This window comes from Vulpes vulpes, unplaced genomic scaffold (assembly GCF_048418805.1).
Source record: "Vulpes vulpes isolate BD-2025 unplaced genomic scaffold, VulVul3 u000000678, whole genome shotgun sequence".
Classification (NCBI taxonomy): Eukaryota; Metazoa; Chordata; class Mammalia; order Carnivora; family Canidae; genus Vulpes; species Vulpes vulpes.
The window spans coordinates 666,137-681,209 of NW_027325803.1; the positions used below are offsets into that span (position 1 = coordinate 666,137).

Below are 15,073 nucleotides of genomic sequence, written 5' to 3' on the forward strand. Positions count from 1 at the left end.
CGAGGCTACTCGGCGAAAAGCACCCTGTCGTCCCACGGTTCTGGGCGGGCGGGGCGCTTGGGGGAGCCTCCGCGACTCGGACCCCAGCCCGCGCACCTGCTCAGCCGCGCTCCCCGCCGTTGCCCCTCCCGTGAGCCCTACAGCCCGGATGGGATTCCCGCGGGCGGCCACGGCTGCCGGCCTCGCGCCCGCCAAGACCAGGGCGCGCCCACCCCGGGATTCGCGGAGGCCGGCGGGGGCGGGGCGCGGGGCCGGGGCGGGGCCTCGGGGGGGCGGGGGCGGGGCCGGGGGCAGCGCCCGGCCCAGCGCGCTGCAGTCCCGGCGGGCGGCGCTGGGGGCGGCGTGGAGCCCGGGACGCGGGGCGGCCGGAAGCGGCGGGCGCGGGGTGGGGGCGCGGGGCGCGGGGCGCGGGGCGCGGGGCGCGGGGATGGCGGGGCCCGGCTGGGGGCCCCCGCGGCTGGACGGCTTCATCCTCACCGAGCGCCTGGGCAGCGGCACGTACGCCACCGTGTACAAGGCCTACGCCAAGGTGGGCGGCGCGGGGGGCGCGGGGGCCGCGCCGGGGCTGCACGCGGCCGCACAGCCCGGTGTGTCGGGAGGCGGGCGGAGGCCTGGGAGCCCCGCGAGCGGCCGAGGAGCGGGCGCGGCAGCGGGCGGACGCGGCGCTGGGAGGAGGCTGGGCCGCGGTTCCAGAAGGCCGCCGCGGAGGGGCCCCCGGGGCGCAGCTCGGTGCGGAGGCGGGGATTCCCGAAGCCGGTGCCCGCGGGCCTGAGACCCGGACTGGGAGCCCGCAGGCCGGGGGGGGGGGGGGGCACCGGCTGCGCCCCGAGCCCTCGGATCTGCCGCCCCAGAAGGACACCCGCGAGGTCGTAGCCATAAAGTGCGTGGCCAAGAAGAGCCTGAACAAGGCCTCGGTGGAGAACCTCCTGACGGAGATCGAGATCCTCAAGGGCATTCGACACCCGCACATCGTGCAGCTCAGAGACTTCCAGGTGCGGGCCCGGGGTGGGGCGGCCCCCACAGGGCGCTGGAGGGACGCTCCCTCCCAGCTGCCGTCTGCCTGTCGCCGCAGTGGGACAGCGACCACATCTACCTCATCATGGAGTTCTGCGCAGGGGGCGACCTGTCCCGCTTCATCCACACCCGCAGGATTCTGCCCGAGAAGGTGGCTCGCGTCTTCATGCAGCAGTTGGGTAAAGCCTCTGACCCCGCCCGACACCCCTTCTTGTGACCCCTGCCCCAACCGGCCTTGATCCCTGGCACTTGTCTCTGTCTCAGCTTGGACGGTTAGGGCCCGTCTTTCCCGTGTGCCTATCCCTGGCCTCGGGATGCCAGGAGAGGTGGAGAGAGAAGCCCCCCCCCACCTCCTGTGGGGGGAATCCAGGTTTCCATAAGGAACTCTAGCATGTCCCAGGGCCCCGGGGGTAGACTCAAGTAGGCTAAGGAAAACGATGAGACCCCAAGAGCTGGGGAGGCTCCTAGGAGAGGGAGGGGACATGCAGGAGTCCAGGGTGCTGGGGGGCAAATTCTTAGAAGTGGCAGGAACCTGATCCTTAAGTGTTAAAGAGCCAAGGTCAGGCTGGGCAGGCTTGAAGGGGCAGATGGAAGGCTGGGGGGAGGGGCGAGAGGCAGGGGAGTGTGGGCTCCTCTGACCTGTTTCTCTGGGTGGGCCTTGTTCCCCAGCTAGTGCCCTGCAGTTCCTGCATGAACAGAATATCTCTCACCTGGATCTGAAGCCACAGAACATTCTGCTGAGCTCCTTGGAGAAGCCCCACCTTAAACTGGCAGGTGTGAGTCTGGAACAGCAGGGATGAGGTTTGGAGGGTGGCAGAGGCTTCCCTCTGCCTGGGCTCGCTCAGCAGCCCCTGTTCTCATGGCACCCTCTGTTGAGTCATCAAACAGTGATGGGCTGGGAGATGCAGAGATGGGCCCCACCACCAAAAGGCAGGACATCTCTCGGGCTCCCCACACGTGACTCCAGGAGTGCACTGGACGGGGTCAGGCCTCAGTCTCGGGTCAGGGTCGAGACTCCATGTGTGACAACAGGATGGGCTCAGTCTGGCAGTGCCGGAGGGTGGGAGGTGGGGGAGGAGGTGGCTGTGGCCCCTGACGGGACTTGGAGAAGAATGGACTTGAGCCTGGGAGGCCAGAAAGCAAGGTAAACTCTCATCTTCTAGGCCCTACTGGGCCCTAGCCTCATAGCTAGGGCAATCAGGGTGGCCTTCCTGGAAAAAGATCCCCAAGAGGGCTGTGCGGGGTGGGTGGAATTTGTTCCAGCTCCCAGAGGAAGGTGTAGGAGGGTGTTCTAGGCTAATCTGGAGAGAAGGGGTGTGAGCAGAGGCTACAGAGTAGGCTTGATCCTGGTGAGCCTACAGGTGGGGAGGAGCCCTGCCCTGGACCCAGGGGAGGCTTTAGGGGCAGGAGCGGCAGCAGCTAGAATTGGGGCCCTGCTGCCTGGCCTCTTGCCCGCAGACTTTGGCTTTGCACAGCACATGTCTCCCTGGGACGAGAAGCATGTGCTCCGTGGCTCCCCCCTCTATATGGCCCCCGAGATGGTGTGTCAGCGGCAGTACGACGCCCGGGTGGACCTGTGGTCCGTGGGGGTCATCCTGTATGGTGAGAGCCCTGGCCCTGGCCCCAACCTGGGGCCTCCACCGCGTATCCTCAGGGAAGGCCTCACCGGGCCACTCCTGAAGGGTGCTAACCCACGTGACCCTGCGGGTCCCCCCACCACCCCCAGGAGTGGGCCGGGCCAGGCTTGACCCTGTCCCCCCCCAGCCTGCCCTCTGCCTCCCTTCCACAGAAGCCCTCTTCGGGCAGCCCCCCTTTGCCTCCAGGTCATTCACGGAGCTGGAAGAGAAGATCCGGAGCAACCGGGTGATCGAGGTACGTGTTGGAGGGCCTTGGCAACCTGCCCGGCCCTGAGATTAGAGCCCTCACTGCCACCTGCACAGCCCGGGGCATGGGCTCCGGGCGGCCCTGTGTGTGGGGACAAGCTCCAGAGGGGAGGTGGAGGCTTAGGGTTCTGGGAGCCCAGACCGGCTCACGGCAGGGAGCAGAGGGCCTACCCTCCCCGTCCCCCAATAATTGTGCGGGTCCCTGGGGGAGAAGAGCAGAGCAGGCCAGGCCCAGCTTTCCCAGGAGTGATCTAGGGAGGGGAGAAGGACCCATAACCAGGGTTCTGGGACACCAAGGCTTCTGGTGAGGGTGTGGCCCTCCACCGGCTCCATCACCTCGTCCTGTCACTGTTCTTCCCGAGGCTCGAGTTCTCCACCTGCACAGGTGGACCTCTGGGGCGTCCCCAGATCAGGGGATCCTGACAGGGGCGCGGGCTGGGGGCTGAGGTGCTAGAGCCCCGCATGATGGGTCTCCCCACCCCGCAGCTCCCTCTACGGCCCCCACTCTCCCGAGACTGCCGGGACCTGTTGCAGCGGCTCCTGGAGCGGGATCCCAACCGTCGCATCTCCTTCCAGGACTTCTTTGCCCACCCCTGGGTGGACCTGGAGCACATGCCCAGTGGGGAGAGCCTGGCACGAGCAGTACGCAGGCCAGCGGGACGGGGTGTGATGAGGGCAGGGGTTGGGCGCTCAGCAGCCCCGTTAGGCGGTGAACGGAGGATCTGCCCTTCTGTGTTCATGGTGAGCATGGGGGTGGCCTGACTCCTGATCTTCCTGTCCCCCAGACCGCCCTGGTGGTGCAGGCTGTGAAGAAGGACCAGGACGGGGACGCCGCTGCCGCCTTATCGCTCTACTGCAAAGCCCTGGACTTCTTCGTGCCCGCGCTGCACTGTGAGTACACAGGGCAGGGTCAGCAGTGGTAGGGCGGCCGTGGCTGCACCGGGTGGGCGCCAGAGGCAGCCCCCCTGTCCCCCAGGATTTTGTGGAGGGTAAACGTGACACTGGGTCCTTTTGAGGATTCCAGAGGATTTGGGGCGCGGCGGGGCACTCCTCACATAACCCCTGCTCTCTGCAGACGAAGTGGATGCCCAGCGGAAGGAGGCAATCAAGGCAAAGGTGGGTGAGGGCGTTTCCCAAAGGAAACGGGCGCCATCCCGGGATCTCCGCAGCCTGGCTCTCCTGCAGCTGAGAGGCAGGCTCTCCCAGGGAGGCCCAGGCCCACCGCCGCAGCCCCCGGACGTCACAGCTTGGGGCAGCCACCAGGGATATGGAGGGAGGTGGGTGCGGGTGAGGTGGGGGTGGGGCTGGGGGGACAGCCTCTCCTCGGCCTCTCACCGTCTGCAGGTGGGGCAGTACGTGTCCCGGGCTGAGGAGCTCAAAGCCATCGTCTCGTCCTCCAATCAGGCCCTGCTGAGGCAGGGGACCTCTGCGCAAGACCTGCTCAGAGGTAGGCCTGGTTCCTGGCCTCGGCCCCTGCCCTTTCCCTCCAGCAGGAGGGGCGGCAGCATGGGGTAGGCTCCCTGAGATGAAACCCAGGCCACCCCTCACCCGGAGCCTTTGCCCTCCCCCCAGAGATGGCCCGGGACAAACCTCGGCTCCTTGCGGCCCTGGAAGTGGCTTCGGCTGCCATGGCCAAGGTCTGTATCCAGTACCAGGGATCCGGGTGGGGCAGGAAGCGTCCTGGGCATGACCCTGAGTGACCCAGTGTGTCTGTGGCCATAGGAGGAGGAGGCTGGTGGGGAGCAGGATGCCCTGGACCTGTACCAGCGCGCCCTGGGGGAGTTGCTGGTGCTGCTGGCAGGTGAGGCCCCGTGGTCGCCGCCCCGTGGTCACCCCGAGCCCGGGCTGCCCAGCCCTCACCGCGTGCTCTCCCTCTCTTCGTAGCGGAGCCCACAGGCCGGAGGCGGGAGCTGCTTCACACCGAGGTGCCCACTGGGATTGGGAGGGTCGGGAAGCTTCCTCCCTGCCTCTCCCCCTGCCCCCATGTTGGGGGACCTCCCCAGCTTCCCTCAGGGTGTTCCACATCTGGGAGTCACACCTCACAGTGGCCCTGTGCGCTCCTTCAGGGGCTCGGGTGCCAGGGGTCTGGGAAAGTGGGCCGCGCTGCTTCAGGGGCATCGGCCTCCTGGAGGAGGGAGCAGAGACCGAGCTCAGGGGGAGGAAGCTCGGGTCGGCTGGAGGGTTCTGGAGGGCATCCGCAGTGAGGAGGAAAGCAGTTTTCAGGCCCCTCCAGCCCGCACCCGTGGCAGGTTCAGAACCTCATGTCTTCCCGTGGCAGGTTCAGAACCTCATGGCTCGAGCCGAATACCTGAAGGAGCAGGTCAAGGTGGGCACGTCTGGGTTCTGGCCCTGTCTGCCTGCGGCTGTCCGCCCCGGCGCCCCTGGCCTGTCCCGCCCTCCCGCCTGTCCCGGAGTCTCCCCATCGCCTCTCTGTCCTTTCCCCTCGGGCCGTCACTCACTCAGGGGCTGCTCGGTGGGGCCCAGGCCTGCCTGGCTGCCCCTCACCCCTGGGCTGCCTGTATGCCCCACAGATGAGGGAGTCTCGCTGGGCAGCCGAGACCCTGGACAAGGAGGGACTGTCCGAGTCCGTTCGTACCTGTGAGTCCTGTCCTGGGCTCGGAAGGGCTGGGGGCAGCCCCAAATTCTGCCTCTCTGCCAGAGACTTGAGGCTAGCTTTCCCCCTTCCTCCCCACAGCGTGCACCCTGCAGTGACCCGGGAAGGATGACCGGATGACCACAAGCCAGCCATCGCTGCAGACACACCTGGACCGACGCCCAGGATCCTGTGGCCCCCTGCAAAGCTACAGAGCAGGCTTCAGGCATGGGCAGCTCTAAGACACAACCCCCCAGGATACTTGGCACTTCCCAGGTGGCCTGGTGGCCTGTGTCCCCTGGTGGGGAGCGCTGGGCCTTGGCCCGTGGGGGAAGGGGAGCAGGACTCTGGGAGGCTTTCCTCCGCGTGACTTCTGTGATTTGGTGACTGCTGGATCCTGAGCCTGTCAGTTTGGGGGCCCCGAGCCCCTGGCCTTGCTCTGAGAACAGGGCAGGGGGCCCTCTGCAGGGTGCTTCTCCTCTGGCTCTTCTCTGTCAGCAGGCAGCTGTGCCCTGGGCCCACCCTGTCCTTTCCGGGAGCCCTTACCACAACTCCCTCCCTCCTGGCACTGGAATGGGGCACCCCCAGACCCCTCAGGGACCATCCACCCCGCACTGGGCACTCAACCCCACAGAGCTCACCAGGTTTCCTGGGAGCTGACCCCTGCCGCCCTCTTGATAGTTTAAGACAATCCCTCAGACCTGAAGATAATATACTTTGCAGGGGTGGGACCAAGGCTTGGCCATGCCTTCTTGTTCCCGCTCTGGCCCAGGGGAGCACAAGGAGAGCAGTCCTTAGCCTTTAGCCTTTGCCCCTACTTGCCACAGAGCTGGTCCCGGCCTGGAAGGGGGAGGCATGGGGGTGCCTGACCCATCCGGCTGCAGAGGAGCTAGCAACCCAGGAAACCTGGTTTTGGGTCTGCCCTTGCTGCTACTCCAGTGTGTGACCCTGTGCACGTCCCTTCCCCTTTTCTGGACTGAGTCTCCCCAGCTCTACAGTGGGGCTGTGAATACCTCCTCAGCTCCCCACGTGGGCTTTTAAGAGGACAGCAGTGACTTTAATCTGGAGAAAAATGTATACACGTGGAGTTCTTTGGGGGTTCTTTTTAAAAAAAGTCCACAAGGGTGCTGGTGATCTCTGACCTTTGTGCCCTTTAGTGCCTCCTTGGGGCAAGAGGTGTCTTCCTTGCAGGAGGCTAGGTGTAAAGAATATAATTCGTTGTTTATTAAATTATTTTCTGAAGTTGTGCTTCTCTTCTTGCCCTGGGAAAAAAAGAGAGGTAGCCGCTGTTCACTGGGCTGGAGGGGCCCCAGGAAAAGCTGGAGAACCTGAGGGAGGGCAGGGGAAGGCCCCCAGACAGGATCTCCTGGCCTCGCCATCCCCTCTCCCCCTGGCCTTGTGAGTGAGCAGTGAGCCAGACCCAGGGAAAGGGCATCCTCTCGGGGGTCTAGTGCTCAAGCCCAGCTCCCCAGGACCCTGGGCTGAAGCAGTTTCTGGCAGCCTGCCCTCCCCCTCCCAGGTGTCGATGGGAACGGCACTCAGGAGCATCTTTGGGGACTGAGGGGAGCAGGAGTCCATCCCCTGGGGCAGCAAACAAGGCAGCAGTTCCCTAGGCCTTCAGAGCAGGCAGGAACGGGCTTCCTTTACAGGAAGGAAACCGGCTGGGACCTGATTCCCGGAAGCCTCGGCCTGGCCTTCGGGGGGCAGTGGGGAGCAGTGGGCAGAGGCGTGGCGAGGCTCTTGGCCCTGCCCGCTGGCCCTTGAAGCTTGGGACCCATGGATGAGCTAGTTTCTCCAGGAAATGAAGAGGTGTCTGTAGTGGTTGGTAAGGATTAAATGACCCCCTGTATAGGAGCCTGACCTAAGTTCAACAAAATCTCATTTTCAGATTTAGGGAGAAGAATGTACTTAATCTCCAGCAGTGGGCCGCACAAGAAAGCCTGAGTGAGAAAAATGAGGGAAAGGAGGGAGAATGGGCTCAGGGTGGGTGGGTGGGAGGGAGAGTGGGAAGGAGGGAGGATGGGGCCGAAAGGCGGGTGAAACAGAAGGATCCCGGGGCAGAGGCTTGGCCTGCAGACCCCGCTGCTGATGTGTACCAGCTGATGGGCTGTGCCCGACAAGAGCCTGAGGCTGCGTGCGGGCGGCCGTGGGGAGGAGAGGCCCAGCCAGGTACAGGAAAGGCCTGGGAGGCCGAGGCCAGTGGAGGAGGCCCTGGGGAAGGGCCCTCCCCGGGCGGAACGTGTAGGTGGCTGGTCCTGTGTCCGAGCCACCTGCCGAGGAAGGAGGAAGCCCAGCCCGACGAAGTGGGACTTGCGCTTCAGGATTCTCTTCGAATGGCAAAGACCTATGGGAAATAAGCTAAACTGGTTTTTATTTTTATTTTTTCAGGATTTTATTTATTTATTAGAGATACAGAGAGAGGCAGAGACACAGGCAGAGGGAGAAGCAGGCTCCCTGCAGGAGCCCGACATGGGACTCGATCCCGGGACCCCGGGGTCACACACTGGACCGAAGGTGGCGCTAAGCCGCAGAGCCACCCGGGCTGCCCTAAACTGGTTTTTAAAAAATATGTATTTCCTCCTGAGAGTGAGAGTTGGAAACTCTCACCTTTAACACTTCAAAAGTGCACAAAGAGGGACAGACACAGCCCGGCGTCTGCGTGCGCCAGCCAGCCTGTCCTCCCGCTGCCACTCAGCCCCCCAACCCAGAGCCAGCACGAGGCCGGGCTACAGGAGCCCCTGGCCTGGGTCCCTCTGTCTCCCCAGGGCCCCGGGAGAAGCGGACAGGCCGCTGCTGGAGCAGACTGAGGTGTCCCTGTGCCCAGCTAAGTAGGAAGATGTGGTTCCCACAGGAGGTCATCTAGGAGAGCGCCTGTCCCCGTGTTCCCAGAAGCCAGCTGCTGTCCCTGCTCCCACGTGCGAAGTGGCCCAATCACGGGAGGGAGGGGGCACATCGCTTTCTCTGGGGTGACTCGTACCCACACTCGAGAAATCCCACTAACAGACACTAACAGGCCGTAGGCAACAGACAGACACACAGGACTACCACAGCCACGTTCAGGTTCACAGACCCGCGCAGGCCCCACCTGGACAGACCGACACTCTGGAGTGCCCACGCTCACACACACACACACACACACACACACACACCCCGAGGCACGGTTCCTGCTAATCACGGCTGCAGTGGCCTCCACACCAAGGCTCCCCCGGATCGGGCCACCCCGGCTCCCTTGCTCTCCCCGCACCTTGCCCCGTGGGTTCTGGGACCGGCTGTGCTGGGCAGGCCTGGGGTCAGGGCAGGGCAGCAGGTCCCGTGCCGCTGCCCCCCCACCCCCCGCCGCCCCTCACACGGCTCCCCACCCCAGACCAACAGGCCCGCCCGCATCTCAGGCTCAGCAAGCAAACGCTCCCCCGGTGTCCCCAGCGCTGGCCTCCCTGGCCGAGGGGGGCCCATCTGGCCAGTGGGGGGAGGGGATGTCCTCTGGACTCCAAACCCCATCACCCTCCCAGCTCTTCCCTGGGGACCTGCCGCCTCCAGAGGTCACTGGTTCCCTCTGTACCCCGCTCTGTCTGAGAAGCAGGCCTGAGCTGGGCGGGTGGGAAGGGGGCGGAGGAAGGGAACCGGACTAGGGGAAGGGTCACCCGTCTTCCCCAAATCGCCTGTGTTACAGGGCCAGAGAGTCGGGTGGGGCTGGGGGCCCAGGCCGGCCACCTGTCGTCCCTCTCTTCCAGGAAAGGTGGCGGGGGCCCTGCCGCAGGGCTGTCTCGTCCCCCTTCAATACCTGTACCCTCGGACTGCCGGACTGCCGGCCCAGCACGAGAAGGGGAGGAGGACAAGAGGTGAGAAGGGGAGGAGGACAAGAGGCGAGAAGGGGAGGAGGACAAGAGGCGAGAAGTGAGAGGCCCAGTGGGTAACCGGCTTCCCCTAAGCTACGCTGCCCCAATGGCAGGGTTTTAATTGCTCTGAAAAGGGAAGTTTGGGGGCCGGCGGCTCTCTCTGTGGCCTTCACATCACAGCAGGTGGGTGGACCAGTCCCGGGCCAAGTGGCTGTGTGCCTAGGCCAGGGGGGGACAGAGAGTAGAGGGCCTGGGGGGGCAGCACGGAGGAGCCCCCCACTGAGGGTTCCGTGCAGGGCAGGTAGGGGCCAGGGATGAGGCACAAACCGGGAGGGCACCAGTGAGAAGGACGGGCTGACAGAGAAGCTGGGGGGTGGGGGGAGGATGAAGGGAAGAGGCGGGGAGAGGCCAGCAGAGCTCGAGGCCCCTCGGCGTGTCCTCCGTGCCCACCCTGGCCCGGGCCCCAGAGCCGCTGCCTTTTGCCCGGGAGCCCCCCACCGCCCCCGTTTCAGGGACACGCAGGTCAGGGTTTCCTGGGGTTCCCAGGCACGGGGAGGAACCCAGTGAAGGGGCTCAGGGCCCCCCACCCGCTCGCTATGTGAGGCTTCGGCGACGGGTGACCCCAGCCCCCCACGGCCAGCCCCTCTGCCTGTGCGCGCTGGGTCCTGCAAACCACTGAGGGGAAAGGCGGCTGTCGGATCCCATTAGGCGGAAGGGCCCCGGGGGGAGAGCGCTGACGCGGGCCCTGCTGCTGAGGAGAAGGCCCTTGCCCCCCAGGCAGCCTGCGGCCCCAGCCTGGTCTCCACCAGCTCCGGGAAGGTCAGGGCGGCGGGGTTCATGGGGGGGGGCAGCCCGGGAGCCGCTCAGAGGCCCGGCCCGGCCCCGGAGATACCCGGGCGGCCTGTCCCGCCGTCACCCCCCGAATTCCCCATCCTCCTGTTCTCCTCTCCCTCCGCCTGTTTCTCCCCACATTACCTACTGAACAGGCTTTATGTTTCTTGTTCTTATTTTACAAGGGGAGGCCTAATGGAAACTTTGCCCTTGAAACCACCCCCCACCCCCACCCAGCTGGCTGCCACACCCTCCTCAAAGCCCAGACCTGTTCCATCCCGCCCCAGGCTGCACTTGGTACTTGGTCAGTGCCGGGACCCGCCCTTGCCCAGGGCCCCCGAGAGGGTTGAGCTTGAGCATTTTATAGAGGCTGGCGTTGCTATGAAGCTATAGGTGAGGAGGGTGGCGAACCCCACGGTTCCTGGAGGTTTATAAGAAGTGGGAGGACGGTACATCATTCCAAATTTTTATTTTTCACGAAGCTCACAGAGGAGATCCAGCTATGGAATCCAGAGAGAGTTCTACGGGAACAGAACAGAAATTGCCTGGGCCTGGGTCCAGAGAAGGCCTGGAGCCACTTCAGTGCCAGCTTCATCCTTGGCACTCGGCCCCTCACACAGCACCGCTCAGCTCCCGCGAGCCAGAGCCCACGGCACAATGGCAGCCGCTGGCAGCTACGGCTGCAGCTGTTGTCGTGCCCAAGGAGGAGTGGGGGGTTGGCTCCGAGGGCCCAGAGGCCAAGCCAGAAAGAGTCTTAGAAATTACCTAGTCCATTCTCATTTTAGAGATGATGCAGTGAGACCCAGAAAGAGCAGAGGCTTTCAAGGAGAGTGAATGTGGAGACTCAAATCTGGGCCTCTTGTCTACTGAGGGTGTCTGCCTAAGGACCTCTCTAAGCATATCTGAGTGTTGGTGTCTAGAGGGGCTGGCCTGTGTGCGTGTGTCTGTGTGTGCCAGGATTCATCTGTGGCGTATGCTTCTGCCCATGCTATGGTTTCCATATCTCTGTGTGTCTCTCAATGGGTGTTCCTGTGCGCACGAACTTGGGGCCATGGGCAGAGGGAAAGGGGCCTATTCCTACAATCTTAGGAGGCCTCTCCAGGCTGAGTAGAGAGATTGGTTCCTGAGGGAAAAGGTGAGGAATGGGGACTTTTGGCCCCAATGGAAGGGATAGACCAGAAGGCAGGCTTGGGCCATGGAAGAGAAGGGTCCCAAGCTAGCAGGGGACAGGGGGAAATAAAACTGAGATGGGGTATGGGTCCCTGAACATTGAGACATGTTCTCAGCCCTCATGTGGGCCCAGCCCTGTGGTCACCCCAATGGGCAACCCCCAGTGAAGAAGTCACATGACGTGGCACTTCTCAGCTGATTGCTTGAGGTCTCCCAATGTGGTCTGGGCCTTGTCCTTGAGTGAGCCGATGTCCAAGCCAGGGAGACTGGCCAACTGCCCAAGGACGGAGGCCCTCTCCTCCTCCTCCTCTGTGTCCTCCTCAATCATCTTGGCCAGCTCCCGCGGCAGCTCCACGTCTCCACCTGCCATCTGAATCTGGCTCTCATCTGTCTCATTCTGAAGGGAAGAGTGCGAGAGGTGGAGTGGGGCTGGAGGTCCAGGAAGACCCAGAGTTGAAGGGACAGGGAAGAGGCCTGGACTGGGCTCCAGACCCCAGGATTCTTGAGCCACATGTTCCAGGGAGTTCAGTCCCCACCCCCACATCCCAGGGTCAAGCTTTTGACACTGGGACATGGACACCTTGCACTTTAATACCACTTAACTTCGCTCTAAGATACTGAAGACACTAGCATAGTGAATAAAGCAAAATGAAAATGCTTAGAAGTCAAACTGTCCCAGTCAGCTAAGTCATAGGCTATCATTACCTACTCTGGAAGGTGTACTGGTCATAGTGATGGGTACCGTTTATCAAGTGCCTATCGTATGGCTGACATTCAAAATAACCCTGTGAGGTAGGTATTGTTGTCGATTTTACAAACAAGGAAACTGAGGCCTTTTCCACTCATGCACTTTCTCTCTCAAATAAATAAAATCTTAAAAAAAGAAAACCCTACATCATGGATTCCAATATCTGAACTCTCTGCCCAACACCTACTGGTTGCCACTGCACTTCTCTATCCCTTTGGGGACCCTGGCACTTTCCACTTTATATCCTACTCAGTTACAGCCACGTCTTCCCTCTTCTATTAGATTCAGTTTCCTGATGGCAGGAGTTGTCTTTTAATATGCTCGGTGCAGGCATTTGAGCAATGCCTCCATTCCTAGCTGAGTTTTAACTCAGTAGCTTTCCAGGCTCTCTGGACTGTTTTTTGTTTTTTGTTTTCCCTCTCTGAGAGATTTTCAGAAGACTGGTGCCCTGTGGAGAGTCAGAGGCAGCCAGGGGATCAGGAAACACCTGCTGAATGAGTGAATGTGATGTTCGAATGTCTGGTTTTGCAATTCAGGTGGAAGCTTCTGGGCACTGAGAATAGCCTGTGCCTCAGTTTCCTCCTTAGGCAACACTTACATGCCCATGTAGTGCTGCACTGCCTATGGAAGATAGCCTCCTGGCTGCCTGGCCAACCAAGGGGCATTCTCCTCTCCGCAGACAGACTCCATGCCCTGGAAGGCAGCCACAGGTCCTGCAGTAAACTGAGGTTCAGCATTCACAGGCTTGAGCTCTGACCCCAGCTCCAACCCTAGCTGGCTGTGTGGCTTTTCAAGTCCCTTAATCTCTCTGAGCCTCAGTCTCCTGATTTGTAGTGTGAGCAACGGCTACCTGGAAGCGCTACTGAGGGGTTACACAAAGGCACGAAGGCCGAGTGCCTGGCACACAGAGGGTGCTGCAGTCTCTACACCACCCCTCTCCCTGGGTATTCAGGAGCTTCGACTGTACTCACCCTTGTGGTAAAATCTACTGCCTTCCACTTCTGCCTGGGCCTGACTAGGGGTTGGGGGAGGGACACATGGGGGAGAGAAGGAGTCTGAACTGGCTCCAGAAACACAAACCTACCAGTCATGGGAAGCCTGGGCTTCCCCCCTCAGCACCAAGCCCTACCCTCTGGGTCAGGGAAGGAAAGGTCCAACCAAGAACTCCATGAGTTTCAGGAGCTAAGAGTTGCGGTGCCCAGAGTGGGGAGAAACAGTGGGGAGCCCCATGCTCAAGGTCCCCATGTGCCTACCAGCCCAGCTCCTAAGCTTACCTTGGGCAGCCGATATTTATCTCGGAAGTGGCTCCGCAGCGTGGCCCGCTCAGCCTTCCTCTGCGTGAACTGCGCGTCCCGCTCCATCCTGCAGGGGGGGGGGGGGGGGCGGCACCGGGGCGCAGTCATCTCAAGGGCCCAGAGAATGGGTGGGGTCTGTGAGGGAAGGGACGCAGGGGTCTCTGCGTATCCCGAGGTGGACCTCGGTTAGGCTTTGCTGCCTCTCCCCCCATCATCACGGCCCTTTGTTATCTCTGCACCTGCCACACTGGGCTATCGGGGCAGGAGTGTCAGCCAGTGTGGCTTGCTCTGCAGACCCTAATATGTGTCCCTCGAGGCCTCCAACCCCGTCTGTCTTTTCCCTTCCTGACGGATTGTGTTGTGTGAGGGCAAGTACTCGGGACACACTTGGTTTTGCATCCTGGCTGCCCTACCATTTTGATATATCACTTATTTTCCTCCTTTGCCACTCACAAAACTATTATCAGGGGGATCTCTGGGTGGCTCAACGGTTTAGTGCCTGCCTTTGGCCCAGGTCGTGATCCTGGAGTCCCAGGATCGAGTCCCACACCAGGCTTCCTGCATGGAGCCTGCTTTTCCCTCTGCCTGTGTCTCTGCCTCTCTCTGTGTGTCTCTCATGAATAAATAAAATCTTAAAAAAAAAAAACTATTATCAGGATTAAGCAAAATAATAGCTAATATTTAATGGTTTACCATGTGCCAGGCACTGTGCTATGTGGTTTATATGTGTTAAATAATTTAATCTTAAAAAATATATAGGACATGTTTTATGGTTGCCATCCCCGTGTTACAGGGGAGGAAACTGATGCACAGAAAGGTTTAGTTTAAGTAACTGGTCAAAAGTCACCCAGCTAAACAAAATAAAACAAAGCAAAACTGGATCTGAACCTAAGCAGCCTCAGATGCCTCTCGGCCCCAGCACTGCCTGCACACAGTCGATGTTGAGCCTCAATATCTATGAGCGCCCCATCTCAAGACCTGTCTCCTTAACTCTGAGCTGCCTCAGCTGCATCGCTTTTCTCAGAATCTCAGGCTCAGAGGAGCTCCAGTTGGAAGACGGACCAGATCGGATTAAGGGATTACTCGTTTCGTCAGAAATGCACGTGCCCCCACCCCATCCCAGGTCCCTACTGCCCCTGCCCCCACTCCTTCTGCCCATAGTGCGAGGCTGGGATGGGGTCCCGGGTTTAAGATAGGGCAGCTGTGGGGACAGCCTAGAAAACACATCCCAGCCTCTTACCGCATCTAGAAAAGTAGGGTAAGGGGATTTGGTGTCTGAAACGGCCCTAGAGGTGGGTCAAGTGGCTGGAGGGGGTTCGGGGGAAGGTCGTCGGCGCCAGGAAGGGATCCCACTCACTTCTCTTCCACCAGTTGCTTCTGATACTCCTCATACTCTTCTCGGCTCATGCCCTGCGCTTCGGCGGCCGATTTGTCCCCGTCCCCCTTGTCCTCGCCGCCCCCCAGGCTCCCGGTGAGGTTCTTCAGCTGGCCGCCCACCATAGTCTTCACCATGAACGCCATGGTCCGCGCTGGCCCTGGCACGGGCGCCGGGAGCCGGGCACGTCCGCACCGACTTCAGCACTAGGGCTCGCGGACAGCTCCTGCCGCCGGCCCGGCGGGGCCCCGCGCTCCAGCCTCCAGCCCCCGCCTCCCCAAACCCCTCCTCACGGGGGGCGGGGGGCATGCACGGGGCTGAGGAGGCT

At 61.9% G+C, this 15,073-nt stretch overlaps 2 protein-coding genes across 4 annotated transcripts; one reads left to right on the top strand and one right to left on the bottom strand.

Moving 5' to 3' along the window:
- Positions 1-361: 361 nt before the first annotated feature.
- ULK3 (unc-51 like kinase 3) lies at positions 362-6,732 on the top strand. 3 transcript variants are annotated; one of them, XM_072746042.1, is made up of 16 exons: positions 362-529; positions 852-992; positions 1,073-1,193; positions 1,684-1,788; positions 2,473-2,616; positions 2,804-2,886; positions 3,384-3,539; positions 3,683-3,788; positions 3,973-4,013; positions 4,242-4,344; positions 4,470-4,534; positions 4,620-4,698; positions 4,782-4,822; positions 5,176-5,223; positions 5,429-5,495; positions 5,593-6,732. In XM_072746042.1, the coding sequence occupies exons 1-16, from the start codon at positions 428-430 to the stop codon at positions 5,607-5,609; spliced, it is 1,419 nt and encodes a 472-aa protein (XP_072602143.1). In that variant the 5' UTR covers positions 362-427; the 3' UTR covers positions 5,610-6,732. The 3 variants fall into 3 exon arrangements, with proteins under 3 accessions (XP_072602143.1, XP_072602144.1, XP_072602145.1); XM_072746043.1 differs by having other exon boundaries at positions 389-529; positions 855-992; XM_072746044.1 differs by having other exon boundaries at positions 423-529; positions 1,050-1,193.
- Positions 6,733-10,609: 3,877 nt separating this feature from the next.
- On the bottom strand, positions 10,610-15,019 carry CPLX3 (complexin 3). Its single transcript, XM_025984584.2, has 3 exons — positions 14,728-15,019; positions 13,350-13,437; positions 10,610-11,724 (listed from the first exon to the last, which is right to left on the bottom strand). Exons 1-3 carry the CDS (start codon positions 14,889-14,891, stop codon positions 11,500-11,502), a joined length of 477 nt encoding a protein of 158 aa, XP_025840369.1. The 5' UTR covers positions 14,892-15,019; the 3' UTR covers positions 10,610-11,499.
- Between the last annotated feature and the right edge of the window lie 54 nt (positions 15,020-15,073).

What these genes read in the sequence shown, in the direction of transcription:
- ULK3 (XM_072746042.1), top strand. Translation starts at nt 428, where the DNA reads ATGGCGGGGCCCGGCTGGGGGCCCCCGCGGCTGGACGGCTTCATCCTC. An exon ending in TGCAGCTCAGAGACTTCCAG is followed by an intron (nt 993 to 1,072) that starts GTGCGGGCCCGG and finishes CTGTCGCCGCAG; the next exon opens with TGGGACAGCGACCACATCTA. An exon ending in GGGAGCTGCTTCACACCGAG is followed by an intron (nt 4,823 to 5,175) that starts GTGCCCACTGGG and finishes TTCCCGTGGCAG; the next exon opens with GTTCAGAACCTCATGGCTCG.
- CPLX3 (XM_025984584.2), bottom strand. Translation starts at nt 14,891, where the DNA reads ATGGCGTTCATGGTGAAGACTATGGTGGGCGGCCAGCTGAAGAACCTC. An exon ending in AAGCAACTGGTGGAAGAGAA is followed by an intron (nt 13,438 to 14,727) that starts GTGAGTGGGATC and finishes CCCCCCCTGCAG; the next exon opens with GATGGAGCGGGACGCGCAGT. An exon ending in ATAAATATCGGCTGCCCAAG is followed by an intron (nt 11,725 to 13,349) that starts GTAAGCTTAGGA and finishes TCTTCCCTTCAG; the next exon opens with AATGAGACAGATGAGAGCCA.